General features: G+C 44.3%; 1 protein-coding gene across 1 annotated transcript in view; it reads left to right on the plus strand.

Annotated features, from left to right (window-relative positions):
* The window catches only part of LOC135520225 (OTU domain-containing protein 7B-like), a 32,427-nt gene extending 19,908 nt beyond the window's left edge, over positions 1-12,519 (plus strand). The window contains 12 exon segments of the mRNA XM_064945624.1: positions 1,045-1,257; positions 1,677-1,859; positions 2,103-2,330; positions 2,517-2,618; positions 3,014-3,141; positions 3,246-3,352; positions 3,566-3,693; positions 3,830-3,979; positions 4,747-4,861; positions 7,591-7,669; positions 8,524-9,478; positions 9,481-12,519. Coding sequence (XP_064801696.1) covers positions 1,173-1,257; positions 1,677-1,859; positions 2,103-2,330; positions 2,517-2,618; positions 3,014-3,141; positions 3,246-3,352; positions 3,566-3,693; positions 3,830-3,979; positions 4,747-4,861; positions 7,591-7,669; positions 8,524-9,478; positions 9,481-9,983 — 2,763 coding nt within the window. The 5' untranslated portion in view covers positions 1,045-1,172 and the 3' untranslated portion in view covers positions 9,984-12,519.
* The last annotated feature ends 118 nt before the right edge of the window (positions 12,520-12,637 follow it).

Here is a 12,637-nt window from a genome sequence, read left to right on the forward strand (position 1 = left end):
ACACTAGAAGCCCATCTTATTTCTGTCAGGGACATTTCCAGTCATCCTTGCACTTGTATTGATTGCCCTCTGCATCTCTCCTTTCAATAGCCCATCTGTAGAAAATGTATTGTTCCCCAGTCTCGATTGGGGGGAGTCATTGCTATTTTCTACACTGAAAACCTATCACACTTACCATAGTAAAATTACATTTTGCCTGATCCAGCAATGATTCTTTTCAGTAATGTGATTTCTATTACCCATGGAATGCTGCAGTTTTGGACTTTTTCTAAACCCTGGTCATTGTTTGAGACTTCTTTGTGCCCTGTAGTTTGGAGGTTCACTGACTGAGCCATGTTTATAGTCAGAATGGTTTCTTAAAGGGAAGGCTCGCCTCCAACTGAAGGCGAGTTCAATAATGTCCTTGTGTAGAGCTTTTCTGTCTTATGTCTGGCCTTAAATGTTTGCCAACTTTATAATTGGGCTGTCAAGGTTCCCTAATTCAATGCTAGCACTTTTTGCAATGAGCATTTTTCTGTGGTGCTTTTTGTAAAGCATTCTTTATTGCCCATCGTGATAGGAGTGACGGCCAGTTAACTGAATCTGTGGCTGTGCACAAATGCACAAGTAAAGATTTGCTATAAGGAGTGTGCTGTGTAGGAGACCCATCTGCGTCATCCCAACATGTTATCTTGTTGCCATGATTCAATGCAAATGTGAACACCTTTGTGTAACGGCTCTGTGAGCAGCCTACCACTAGTGGTCATGGGTGAGTGAGACATGGCCAGGCAGAAGGGTCAACTGGAAAATAATTTTCCACAGAGGTGTTGCCCTTTACAAAAACAGGCTTCCACATGGGCACTATGACAGGGTCAGTGGGTTTATGGTCCATCTTTTTTTTTGTGTGTTAGCTGTTAAGATTACATTTAACACACTTGAATCATTTTTCCTTGCCCTATAATGTTACATTTCACAATACCTGCCTGCTGTACAAATGGATCATAGTTTGATGCCAATTCAGGTTTACATTTTCATCCGTTTTTGCTTCTTTTTGATTCTATTTAGGTTTGGCTGGACGTGTAAGGCAAGTTGAAGAGTCCCCCTTCCCCTTGGTCCAGTGGTCTTGTCGAGGAGGGAGGATCCCCTGTCTTTTTTTTTCCTACCCTGATGCCGCCCTGTAAATTCATGATCACATGACCTTGGATATGGACGCAGTCCTGTCCGACTTTGTCCGTTCCACTGGAGCCGAACCAGGACTAGCCAGAGACCTGCTAGAGGGTGAGTTGCAAGGCATTCTGGGGTAAAATAGATGGTTTTATGGTCAACTGCTAGTGAGGGGTATACATTGAGCAGTGCACCTCCCAGTTAGAGCTGTTGGTTAGGTAAGCTATCATGTAAAAGGAGGAAGTTAAATCCAGAAGAGACTCAACTCTTGTTGCATAGCAGCAGCACAAGTTGCAGGTAAGAATATGGGTTCAAAAAATGTAATGCACTGCAATAGCTATACGGTGGTGAGAGACAAGACGTGCTCAAAATTCAAATATTTACTCAAGCAATGGAATGTGTCAGTGGCCTTTACATAAGTCGCTATGGTTCTGACATATGGTAAATATTTATACTAATGACTGAGTGGATCTGACCTTTCTAGAATGTGTTGGCTTTTTCGGTCAGGTTTGACTTGTCCTTTCCATTTGCAGGGAAGAACTGGGATCTCACCGCTGCCCTCAGTGACTTTGAACAGCTGCGACAAGTGCATGCTGGGAACCTGTCGTACTCTTTTGCTGAGGAGAGGACGTACCCAGGCCCGGAGAAGGAGATGGCCAGAGTAGGGCGCCCCCTTCTTCACCGTCAAGAGGAGGTGCTGCAAGGTGAAAACAGTGGTAAGTAAAAAAATATATATATATTTTGGGCATAATGTCACTTATTTTCAACCACTTATCTGTTTTCCTCTTGTTCTCCTCATTGTGATAAACTAGAACCCTCTCCTTTTGTTTTGTTAGTTCACTTTTTATTTTTGTCAATTCTCTCAAGTCAGCCTTGTATACTTTCCCCTTGTCCAATTTCTCTTTCCTACCCCTTCCCACAACTAACCTCTTTCTTTCTTGTGATACCTCCCTCCGCAGCCACAGAGAAGCGTCTATCGAGAGGCATCTCCCATGCCAGCTCTACCATTGTGTCCCTGGCACGGTCACACGTCTCCAGTACGGGCAACTGTAGTAGTGAGCCCCTTCTGGACACGCCTCTGTGCACATTCCAGCTGCCCGACCTCACCGTGTACCGGGACGACTTTCGTGGCTTCATCGAGAGGGACCTCATCGAGCAATCTATGATGGTGGCCTTAGAGCACGCCGGTGAGTTTAACTGCACGGGTCCCACTGCTGCCACCAATTACAAATAAATACTTTATTCACTTCTGAGGCAATTTTGTTAATTGTGTCGTGTAGGTGACCGTCTACACCATAGCTTCTCAGTACTAGACATGCATGCTGAATTGTTTTCAGTGTGAATGAAACCGCAAGTGTTCTGTTTACATTAAGGCCGACTCAATTGGTGGACACGGGTGGGACCTAACTGTCAGAGTCTATTGCCATTGGCGACGAGTGGGGACGGAAACTGCCTGTTACATGCAGCGTCATTGGGTGAGTGTCATAGCTTTTCAAACAAGATCCAAATCTAACGTGTTAGGTCATACTCGGCTATGTCAATCAATGATGAGAGCCTTGAATAATTGTGGTACACATTATAGCTAAGCGTCAGTGTCCTACTGGAGAGGCTTAGCCCAGAGCAGTTAATTAGGATCCAATTGAGGTCTAAGCATTGTAGCTAAAATGCCTTGTAATCCATCCTTAGAATTTGGGCTTTATTTGTGATATTCCTGAAGCTACAGCCCATAATGGCACACTAGGCTAATTAAGAACAAAACTCCCACATCAAACAACTTGCCATTTGCCTTGAGTAAGGTTTGGATGTAACCACTGGTTTTCCTTTCTTTGAGATGGTGTTGTTTATACGATGTGCTTGTACGGCCTTGCAGGTATGTGGGGCTTTCATGACCGTGACCTGATGCTGCGGAAGTCTCTGTATGCACTGATGGACCACGGCCAGGAGAGGGAGTCGCTGAGACGCAGGTGGAGGTGGCAGCAGACCCTGCAGAACAAAGAGGTGGGGAATTCACTAGGTTGGAGCCATGTGAAACTTAGTCCAAGGGATTGTTTACAGTCCAAACTTCCATTTCAGTGTATTGAAGTGTGTGTGTGTGTCCACAGTCTGGTCTGGTGTACACAGAGGAGGAGTGGCAGAAGGAGTGGAATGAGCTGCTAAAACTGGCCTCCAGTGAACCTAGGATACACTACAGCACCAATGGCAGCAATGGGTAAGACCTGTCTCGGACACCTCTCGCATTATTTATGTTAAGTATGTATACTATTATATTAAGTTTGAGGCATGCCAAATGGAGTTATGGCCCATCACGAGCCTCTGTTTTGGAACAAAGACTAAGATAGTAAGAGGAACATGTTAGATAGTGGCTACCTATGCCACTTCCTGCGTGTTTCCTGATCTGACCCCATTCGTTTCCTATGTGCAGGACGGAGTCATCAGAGGAGCCTGTGTACGAGAGTCTGGAGGAGTTCCATGTGTTCGTCCTGGCCCATGTCTTGAGGAGGCCCATAGTAGTGGTGGCAGACACCATGCTCAGGGACTCTGGAGGAGAGGGTAAGGTGACACATTTTGATATTACCAATTTGGCCGCCTTACATCCATAAGCTGTGCTTTATGAACTTTAGTGTTGTAACTGATTGTGATGTTTTATGCTGAATGTTGTTCTCCTCCTCCTTCTTTCCCTCACCAGCATTTGCCCCCATCCCATTCGGAGGGATCTATCTGCCCCTGGAGGTGCCAGCGGCCAAGTGCCATCGCTCGCCCTTAGTGCTGGCGTACGACCAGGCCCACTTCTCTGCCCTCGTCTCCATGGAGCAGAAGGACGGCTCGAAAGAGCAAGGTAATGTTACGTGTTCATCATCCTCTTAGCTACCTATTACAACAAAACCAACACGTTTCATAGTGAAGTGGACCACATGAATAGACTTTCCCTCACCAAGGTCGAAATTAGAGGAACTGCACATCAATCATAGTCCCAAAATGGACTAACAGGGGTACCTGTGACATCTGATTTCTTTGTAATATTTGAAGGTTCGGTTTTGGATTCAAGTAATTCCCTTGACTGACAGTGTTTTGTTTGTAAAGTATCACTCACTTGACGCTCCGACTGAAGAGTAGCATTCTGATCTCACAACATCAGTCAAGCACTCACACAGAAGTTGGCTAGCTTGTTAGTTACTTCCAGACACAAATGAGAGAACACCTCCCTCTGACCATTTTACTCACCCTAGAAAAGCTGGTTAGACTTCTCTTATCAAAAAGGGTTAATGACTGTAGCAATAAAATTTTTAGCCAGTCTTTACTGAAACATGTCAACTGGGTGTATGTCATTTGTAAATTCATCAATTATTCTGCACTCTGGGTCTCTCAAACCAGAGTACTAATTGGAGTAGATTGCCAGTGTTTACGAACTCACCCCATGACCAACATCAAAGTACGCCTCCAAGACACGAATCTAGTCTTTTCAGTTGCATTCTTAATGAGGCATAGAAATTGGCCATTATGGTCCCTCTTTAATTAGTACTTTGCATCAGTTGAATGACAATTGCTGGATTGAAGAATACTTTTAATTTTACTTTGAACATTTTTGCTCCCTCTCCCCCACAGTTGTGATCCCTCTCACTGACTCAGAACACAAAATGCTGCCTGTACACTTTGCAGTGGACCCTGGGAAGGACTGGGAATGGGGCAAGGATGACACGGACAATGTCATGTTGGCAAGGTATGATCTGACTCATTACACTTCAAATTGGGTCTGCATTACCCCCTCCAAAAACACACGCAGTCACAATGTCCTCGTAGGACCTAATATCCTGTATTGGCCCCTGCTCCAGATTAGAGAAATGCTCGTCAGTCAGAGTGAGATTAGCTCTAAATGCCTTCTATGATTGGAACAAGGGGGAATACAGAAATAGCCTGAAATAAAAATAACTGGATATTTATTCCACAGGATTAAGATTTGCTGTTGTTTCAACTGGAATGGTGTACAAAAATAACTTAAATGGAATTAACACAGTGCCTTCAGAAAGCATTCAAACTCCTTGACTTTTTCCACATTTTGTAGCGGAATTATGTTTTTATACATTTTTACTAATTAATTAAAAAAATGAAAAGTTAAAATGTCTTAGGCCAGTAAGTATTCAACCCCTTTGTTATGGCAACCCTAAATAAGTTCAGGAGGAAACATGTTGCAATAATAGTGTTTAACATGATTTTTGAATGACTACCTCATCTCTGTGCCCCACACAATTATCTTTAAGGTCTCTTAGTCGAGCAGTGAATTTCAAACACAGATTCAACCACAAAGACCAGGGACATTTTTCAATGCCTTGCGAGGAAGAATGCCTTATGGTAGATACATTTTTTTAAAATTTTATAAAAAAAGAGGCAGACATTGAATACCCCTTTTGAGCATGGTGAAGTTATTAATTACACTTTGGACGGTTTGTCAATACACCCAGTGACTTCTCCGTTGCCAGAGAAGAAGGAAACCGCTCAGGGATTTCACTAGGAGGCCAATGGTGACTTTAAAACAGTTAAAGTTTAATGGCTGTGATAGAACTGAGGACGGATCAACAACATTGTAGTTACTCCACAATTGTGCTGAGCGATTGGTGTTTTTTTTTAGGTCGTTTTGGTTTGATTATATAAAAATAATCACGTCTTGATTATTTGAGTTGAATAAAACAATGAATAAAAGTCCCATGATGGTAGTGGACTGTCCATTACTGCTTATCATTTATTCACATTACTTTAATAATATTTCAGTTGTGAATATTACATTTGTTTTATGGCTTTATTTCATTTGAAGTCCTCATCTCTGTAGAGCTGCTGTCTGACAAAATACCAATTTGTTTTAGTTCTTCAAAGGCATACTTTTATGACTCCTGTATTTTCAGGTAGAGATAGAAAGCAGCTGTTGCTTCGCTAGTTATGTCCAATCACGATCAAATATTCGTGTCTCTTCTGTAGCAGGTGTAAAAGAAAGACCGGAAAAGTAGATGTGCAATGGATTATGGTCATTGTAGTTAATTACCACATTTTTAAGTTCCAAAATATGTAAATATTTGTCTGCTGGAAACTACAACTCACTACTACATCGCACAGTTCAGGCTGGATCAGATTTATCTCTAGAGAAACTGCAATGTGCGCATTGAGCTCACGGGGAAAAATGGATTTCAAATAATTGAACCAACAACACGATTAGTTCTTTTAAAAAACAAAAAATAACTTGTATTTAATTTCTCAGCACTATTCCCATATAGTAAACTAAATGGCAGAGTGAAAAGAAGGATGACTATATATAATACAAATATTCCAAAACATGCATCCTGTTTACAAAAAGGCACTAAAGTAAAACTGCAAAGAAATTAACTTTATGTCCTGAATTCGAAGCATTATGTTTGGGGCAAATCCAACAACACATCACTGAGTACCGCTCTTCATATTTTCAAGCATGGTGGTGGCTGCATCCTGTTATGGGTATGCTGGTATTCAGCAAGGACTATTCAGTTATTTAGGATAAAAAGAAACAGAATAGAGCTAAGCACAGGCAAAATCCTAGAGGAAAAACTGCTTCAGTTTGCTTTCCAACAGACACTGGTAGACAAATTCACCTTTTAGCAGGACAATAACCTAAAACAAGGCCAAATATACACTGGAGCTGCTTACCAAGATAACATTGAATGTCAGTTACAGTTTTGACTTAAATCAGCTTGAATATCTATGGCAAGTCTTGAAAAAGGCTGTCGATCAATGATCAACAACCAACTTGACAGAGCTTGAAGAATAAACGAATAAAATGTGCAAATATTGTACAATCCAGGTGTGCAAGGCTCTTAGAGACCTACCCAGAAAGACTCACGGATGTAATCGCTGCCAAAGGTGATTCTAACATGTATTGACTCGGGTGTGAATACTTTACGGAAATAAATGAGCAAACATTTCTAAAAACGTGGGGTATACCATTGGGGTATTTTGTGTGGATGGGTGAGATTATTTAATCCATTTTGAATTCAGGCACAAAATGTGGAATAAGTCAAGGGGTATGAATACTTTCTGAAGGCACTGTACATAGTTTGTCAAATGGATTATAGAACAATTTGTATGGGGAATTAGAATTTCAGCTCTACACAATTATGCATTCATGTTGGCTACATTTCTGACACAGTATTTATCCATTATCAAAGGTTACATAGTTTCAAGTGAGCCGCTTGGGCCTCAAGACTTGAACAGATGCCACGTCATTAGCCTAGTTTGAATAACTGTCATGTTTCCAGACATCACTTATGTAGCCTAGTTCATATTTCCCTTTCTCTAAATGATGCATGTAATATTCTGGGAAGCAGCCCTTTCTCTAAATGTTTCACCCAACATGGTGTTACTGTTAGGGGCACGACAAGGCGATTTCACCCTCCGTTTTGAACTTTGACCTGTGTCTTCCTCCCTCAGTGTGACCCTGTCCCTGGAGGCAAAGCTCCAGCTGCTACACAGCTACATGACTGTCACCTGGCTGCCCCTGCCCTGTGAGGTATCTTTCGTGTTCTCATTCGCTAAGGGGGAATCCTAACTCTTAACACACTTCCCTCAGTCATGCATTGATGTCAATGGGAGACTGTGACCATTTGAATTGTCGGTTTGAATTCAGCCCTGGTTGCAGATAATTTTGTAACAATAGCATACCTGAACACCCCCTCTAAATTGTTCCTGAATGTGAAGCTTAGATCATATGTTACCTACCTGGTTACGTTTTTAGCATGTTGTAATGGATGGTTAAATTGAAATGAAAATGTAGATAGGCTATTTACTGTGTTACATAACTGTGTGGGTTGTAATTTTCTGTTTTGTTCTAGTCGGCAGTCATTCCCTCTGCTTCACAATCCCCATGTTGAAAACAAACCACCCATAAAATGACCTCACACTAAATGGTTTGAGGGGCCTTTTCGTGCATTCCAATCTAATGCTGGGAGTTAGAAAGAATATCAACCTCATGGCAATTTCACCGTTAACCTCTAGTGAGAAGTAGCAATAGACGGATCGCTGTTGAAGAGCTGAGGTATTCTGACTTTCCAATAAAAACGAGGACGTTGGTGTTACAACTCTTCGGTTGTCACGGTTATGGGGCTTGGCAGAGAGGACCGTTTTGATAACTGTCCATTGCGTGAACTAGTGTCATCATTATCTTCATTGTAGGTCCCACCCTCTCCAATTATAGCATGTATATTTTCCTATAGAAATGGCAAGAAAGCTTTCTGAACAGAGTCATCTGCACCTCTCACTCCTGCTCTTAATCTCTCTGTTGCTCTCTGCATCACACACTCACACCCGCTCCCTGTTTCTTTTTTATTTCTCTATAATTCATCATCGGTGTGTCTGTTCTTTCAGCAGGCACCTTTGGCTCAGCCCGAGTCCCCCACCGCCTCTGCAGGAGAGGATGCCCGCACCCCTCCCGACTCAGGAGAATCCGACAAGGAGTCGGTCAGCAGCAGCTCCAACGGTGATGCAATGACGACAGCAGGGGCTGCCAGCGCAGGTGGAGGTGTGTCGACTAAGAACAGCTCCTCCTCCAGCTCGTCCAGTAACAGCTCGGCAACATTGACGATGGGTACGGGGGGAAAGGAAAAGCCCAAGAAGGAGAAAGACAAAGACAAGAAAAGGGCTGACTCTGTGGCCAACAAGCTGGGCAGCTTCGGCAAGAGCCTGGGCAGCAAGCTTAAAAAGAATGTGGGCGGGCTGATGACGGGGAAGAATGCAGGAGGCGGCGGGGCCAAGCAGGATGGCACTGAGAAGAAGAAATGTTCGCTGAGGGGGCGGAAGGGCAGCAAGGACAGCTCGCCTTCGGCCCACGCCTCTGAGGACTCAGGGAAGGGCTCGCCGTCGTCGGGCAGTGAACGTCAGAATGGCACGGGCGGTGGCAGCAGCGAGAGTGACCCGTATAAGTACAGTGCCGACGTGAAGGCGAGCCTGAGTATCCTGCGGGCGGCCATGCAGGGCGAGAGGAAGTTCATCTTCGCTGGCCTGCTCATCACCAGCAACCGCCAGCCCTTCCAGGAGGAGATGATCCAGCGCTACCTGTCTGACGCTGAGGAGCGCTTCCGGGTAGAGCAGGAGCAGCAGCGGAGAGATGCAGAGCGGAAAGGAAGCACCAACGGCATCCAGCAGCCCAAGAAGGAGGCAACGGCAGGCACAGAGGTGGGCTACCGCACCTATGAACCGAAAGAGGAGCCGGCTGAGAGCTCACCGCCCAACTTCAGCCACCTCAAGTCGTCCTCATTCAACCCCTCACTCTACTCCGGCGTGGTGCCCATCCCCCGGCCAACCTTCATGGACCAGCCGGCCTCCCGGCCCCGCTCACTCAGCACCCACACATGCACGGCTACATGGAGACGCGGCGCCAGCTTGCAGGTGGCTCCCCAGCCTCGTCTTATCCCGGGCTGCCCTCCTATGCCACCCTCCCCCGCCACTGCCCCATGGCGCAGGGCCCCCCTCACCCCCAGTACCACCCCCCGCAGGCACCGGCACCCCTCAGCCCCTTTCGCCTCATCCCCTCTTTCTCACCCTCATACCTCCCCGAGCACGACCCTCCAGACTACCCCACCTCAGAGCCTGTAGGCGGGGGCTACACTAACGGATTCCGGGACTTGCGCGCTGCCCTGGATGTTCCTCGCTGCGGGCCTCTCCCGGTCAGACACTACTCCCTGGGCAGCGCCGGAGGCCTGTCCAGCCGCTGCCGGACGCCCAGCTGCAACTACTACGGACACCCCGAGACGGGCAACTACTGCTCCTGCTGCTACCGAGAGGAGCTGAAGAGGAGGGAGACGGAGCCAGCCATCCACAGGTTCTGAACAGACGGACTGACCAGAACTGGCTTTGTGGCCACCAACCACAAGGAAACTGATGGATAAGGTTTCTTGCTATAGGACGATACAGAGCCTGGCCCTCTTATCGCATCACTTCCTTCTCTAAAGGCAACACTGTGTGTGGAGAGCGTCCTGGACAGGATCAGTGCAGTGACTTCAGAGACTGGAGAGAAGGTGGCTGTGGCTGCGGCGAGCGTTAGACAATAGGACTGTGCACATCTCTTACATTTGTTGTGGCTCTTATGCAGGCTGTATGTGTGTGTGTGTGTGTGAGAACTGCAGGCTCTCCTCCACTTTGTCCCCTTGTCGCCTTGCAGCTGTCTCCTCCTGGTGGAGAGAATGTATATGGCAGGCGATACACGCACACCGACATTTACATTACACACACAAACTAACACTGCACAAGCACAACCAGAAACTTCTTGATTATCACTCTTCTCCATATGTGGAGACGACCTATATTTGGCCCTGTAAATTGGTGGTATTTTAACATACGAATCAACCCTTCAATGTCTTGTTAGTCTTTTCAACCAGAGGGTTAGAGATGTATGCAGGCGGACTAGCCCAGGGCATTACTGTTTCCGGGTGCTCATGTATGACTTGGGAATGAACAGTGCTCTTTCCTGATGAGTAGTTGGGTTTCTTTTGCGTTGGTCCTTGCTCTTGTAATGCAAATTGAAACTACAGTATTATGTTACAGTGGTTGCTGTTCTGGCTTCAATGGTGCTGCTAATGTTCCAGAATGCAACAGACCTCTATTCAAGTTCGTCTCAAATATAACAAGCAAAACAGATAGTCCTATCCACCCTTAAGATGCCTTTTATGGCAAAGTAGCCATCCAATCTAAATTCACCACTGTGTCCAGATGTCAGTCAAGTCCATTTTTATACATCTACCATTTTTAGATGTCTCCCAGTATCAATTATAGAATATACATGGAGTACTGTGGTAGACATTCCCGAATGGCTAATATACAGTTTTTAATAAGGTTGCTAGAATCTTACTGTTCCTGGCTTGTTTTTGTCATTTTATATCCATCATGAAAATGAGGCATTTCAATAATATGCTGGTACATTTAGGGTCATCCAACACTACTAAACCGACATTCAAAACCAACTCCCCTCACATTTTCAGCTCAAGACCTCAAGGTAATCAGTACATGCTAAACTGATGAACGTTCACATTTTGGTTGAAAAAGACACTGTCCATTGTAACATTGTAACTCTGCTTCTCTTGTGGCTGAGAAAGGTAACAGGTATTTTCTGGAATCTTGTCCATAGGGCTGTGTTACTTTAGTCTAAATATTAATAACTTTTTGTGAATACCTACTTATGGCAAACCCCAAATTCCTGACATGGACACCCCATTGATACGATTAAAAACAAGTTGGATTATTTAACCCAACTCCCCTTCAAGTCCTAATTGAGGGCATTGTGTTGATTCCAAACAAGTGACTGACCCCCGTCGCTTAACCTCTCTGCACAAATTCAAGCACTTTCCTAATGTCCGTAGACATTTTGTTACCGTTTTGAAGGTATCTGACTGTTATGTTTGTCCTTAAGTCATGTCAGAACTGTAGACACTGCACCTCTACTTGCAGGAAGGCAGACGCATGGGCTAGAACCCCTTGGCTAAGGATTCAGTTAACATGGGAACAGCTTTTTGGTGCCAGTGTTGTGGTTTAACTCTATTTCCTAGTTGCCTTTTTCAGTCTCTTGTCCTTGTGGCATTACAATCTTGTTTGTATGTTTTACAAAATGTGCATCAGGTGTACAATACTCGTTTTTGCTGCAGTTTCTCTTCTGGTATTTTTGTATCCTACTCAGTGTAAAGCCCCTGTTTTTAAATATTTTCATTTTGCACCCAGACATGGAGTCATTTTCGAAGACCATAAAGTGATTTAGAGATCAAATGTAAAATATATATATATATATATTAAATAAATAAATAATTCTGGAGTTTGGAACATATCACATTTTTTAGATGCCGTTTTGGTCTTGTGTTACACTCATTTGCAGATTAGGAATTGATTTGTTTTTCTCATCACCAATGTATTAACACTTTCTCATCCAAGCCGTGTTATTACCAATGAGCCATGTAAAATCATGAGGAAGACTAATCTTCCTGACTCTATAAACGTCTTTTCACTTGAAGCACAATAGCGAGTGAATATCTGTATGCAATTCACTGCCTTGCCCAATGGATGGCGCTCTTGTATTTGTATTCAATGTTCCTGGCATGGTTTCCATGCTCGACTTAACCAAAAATACAAAAGAGAACAATTTATGGGTACTAAGATTTGAGTTTATTTAAAAAATAAAATTTGCCAAGGGTATGAGGGACTCTTCTCTCTTTTTAAGTAACATTTGTCTTTTGAGAGGCAGTTCAAACATGCGGCTCAAAATAGTCACCCTTCAAGGGAATGCTCCATAACTTCGAGATGGCATGTGCATCTTGAATTGGAACCAACCATTCCCCACAATACCATTAAGCTATATCCCAAACAATATTTCTGTGTGACGTGGGGTGTGTGTGTGGGGGGGGGGGTGTGTGGGGGGTGTTTGTGCGCTTACGCTGTATGAAACCATTTTGCAACAAAAAATTGCAGCTCAGAAGGCACAAACAGGTCATCTTTAATG

The sequence above is a fragment of the Oncorhynchus masou genome, chromosome 29, assembly GCF_036934945.1.
Source record: "Oncorhynchus masou masou isolate Uvic2021 chromosome 29, UVic_Omas_1.1, whole genome shotgun sequence".
Classification (NCBI taxonomy): Eukaryota; Metazoa; Chordata; class Actinopteri; order Salmoniformes; family Salmonidae; genus Oncorhynchus; species Oncorhynchus masou.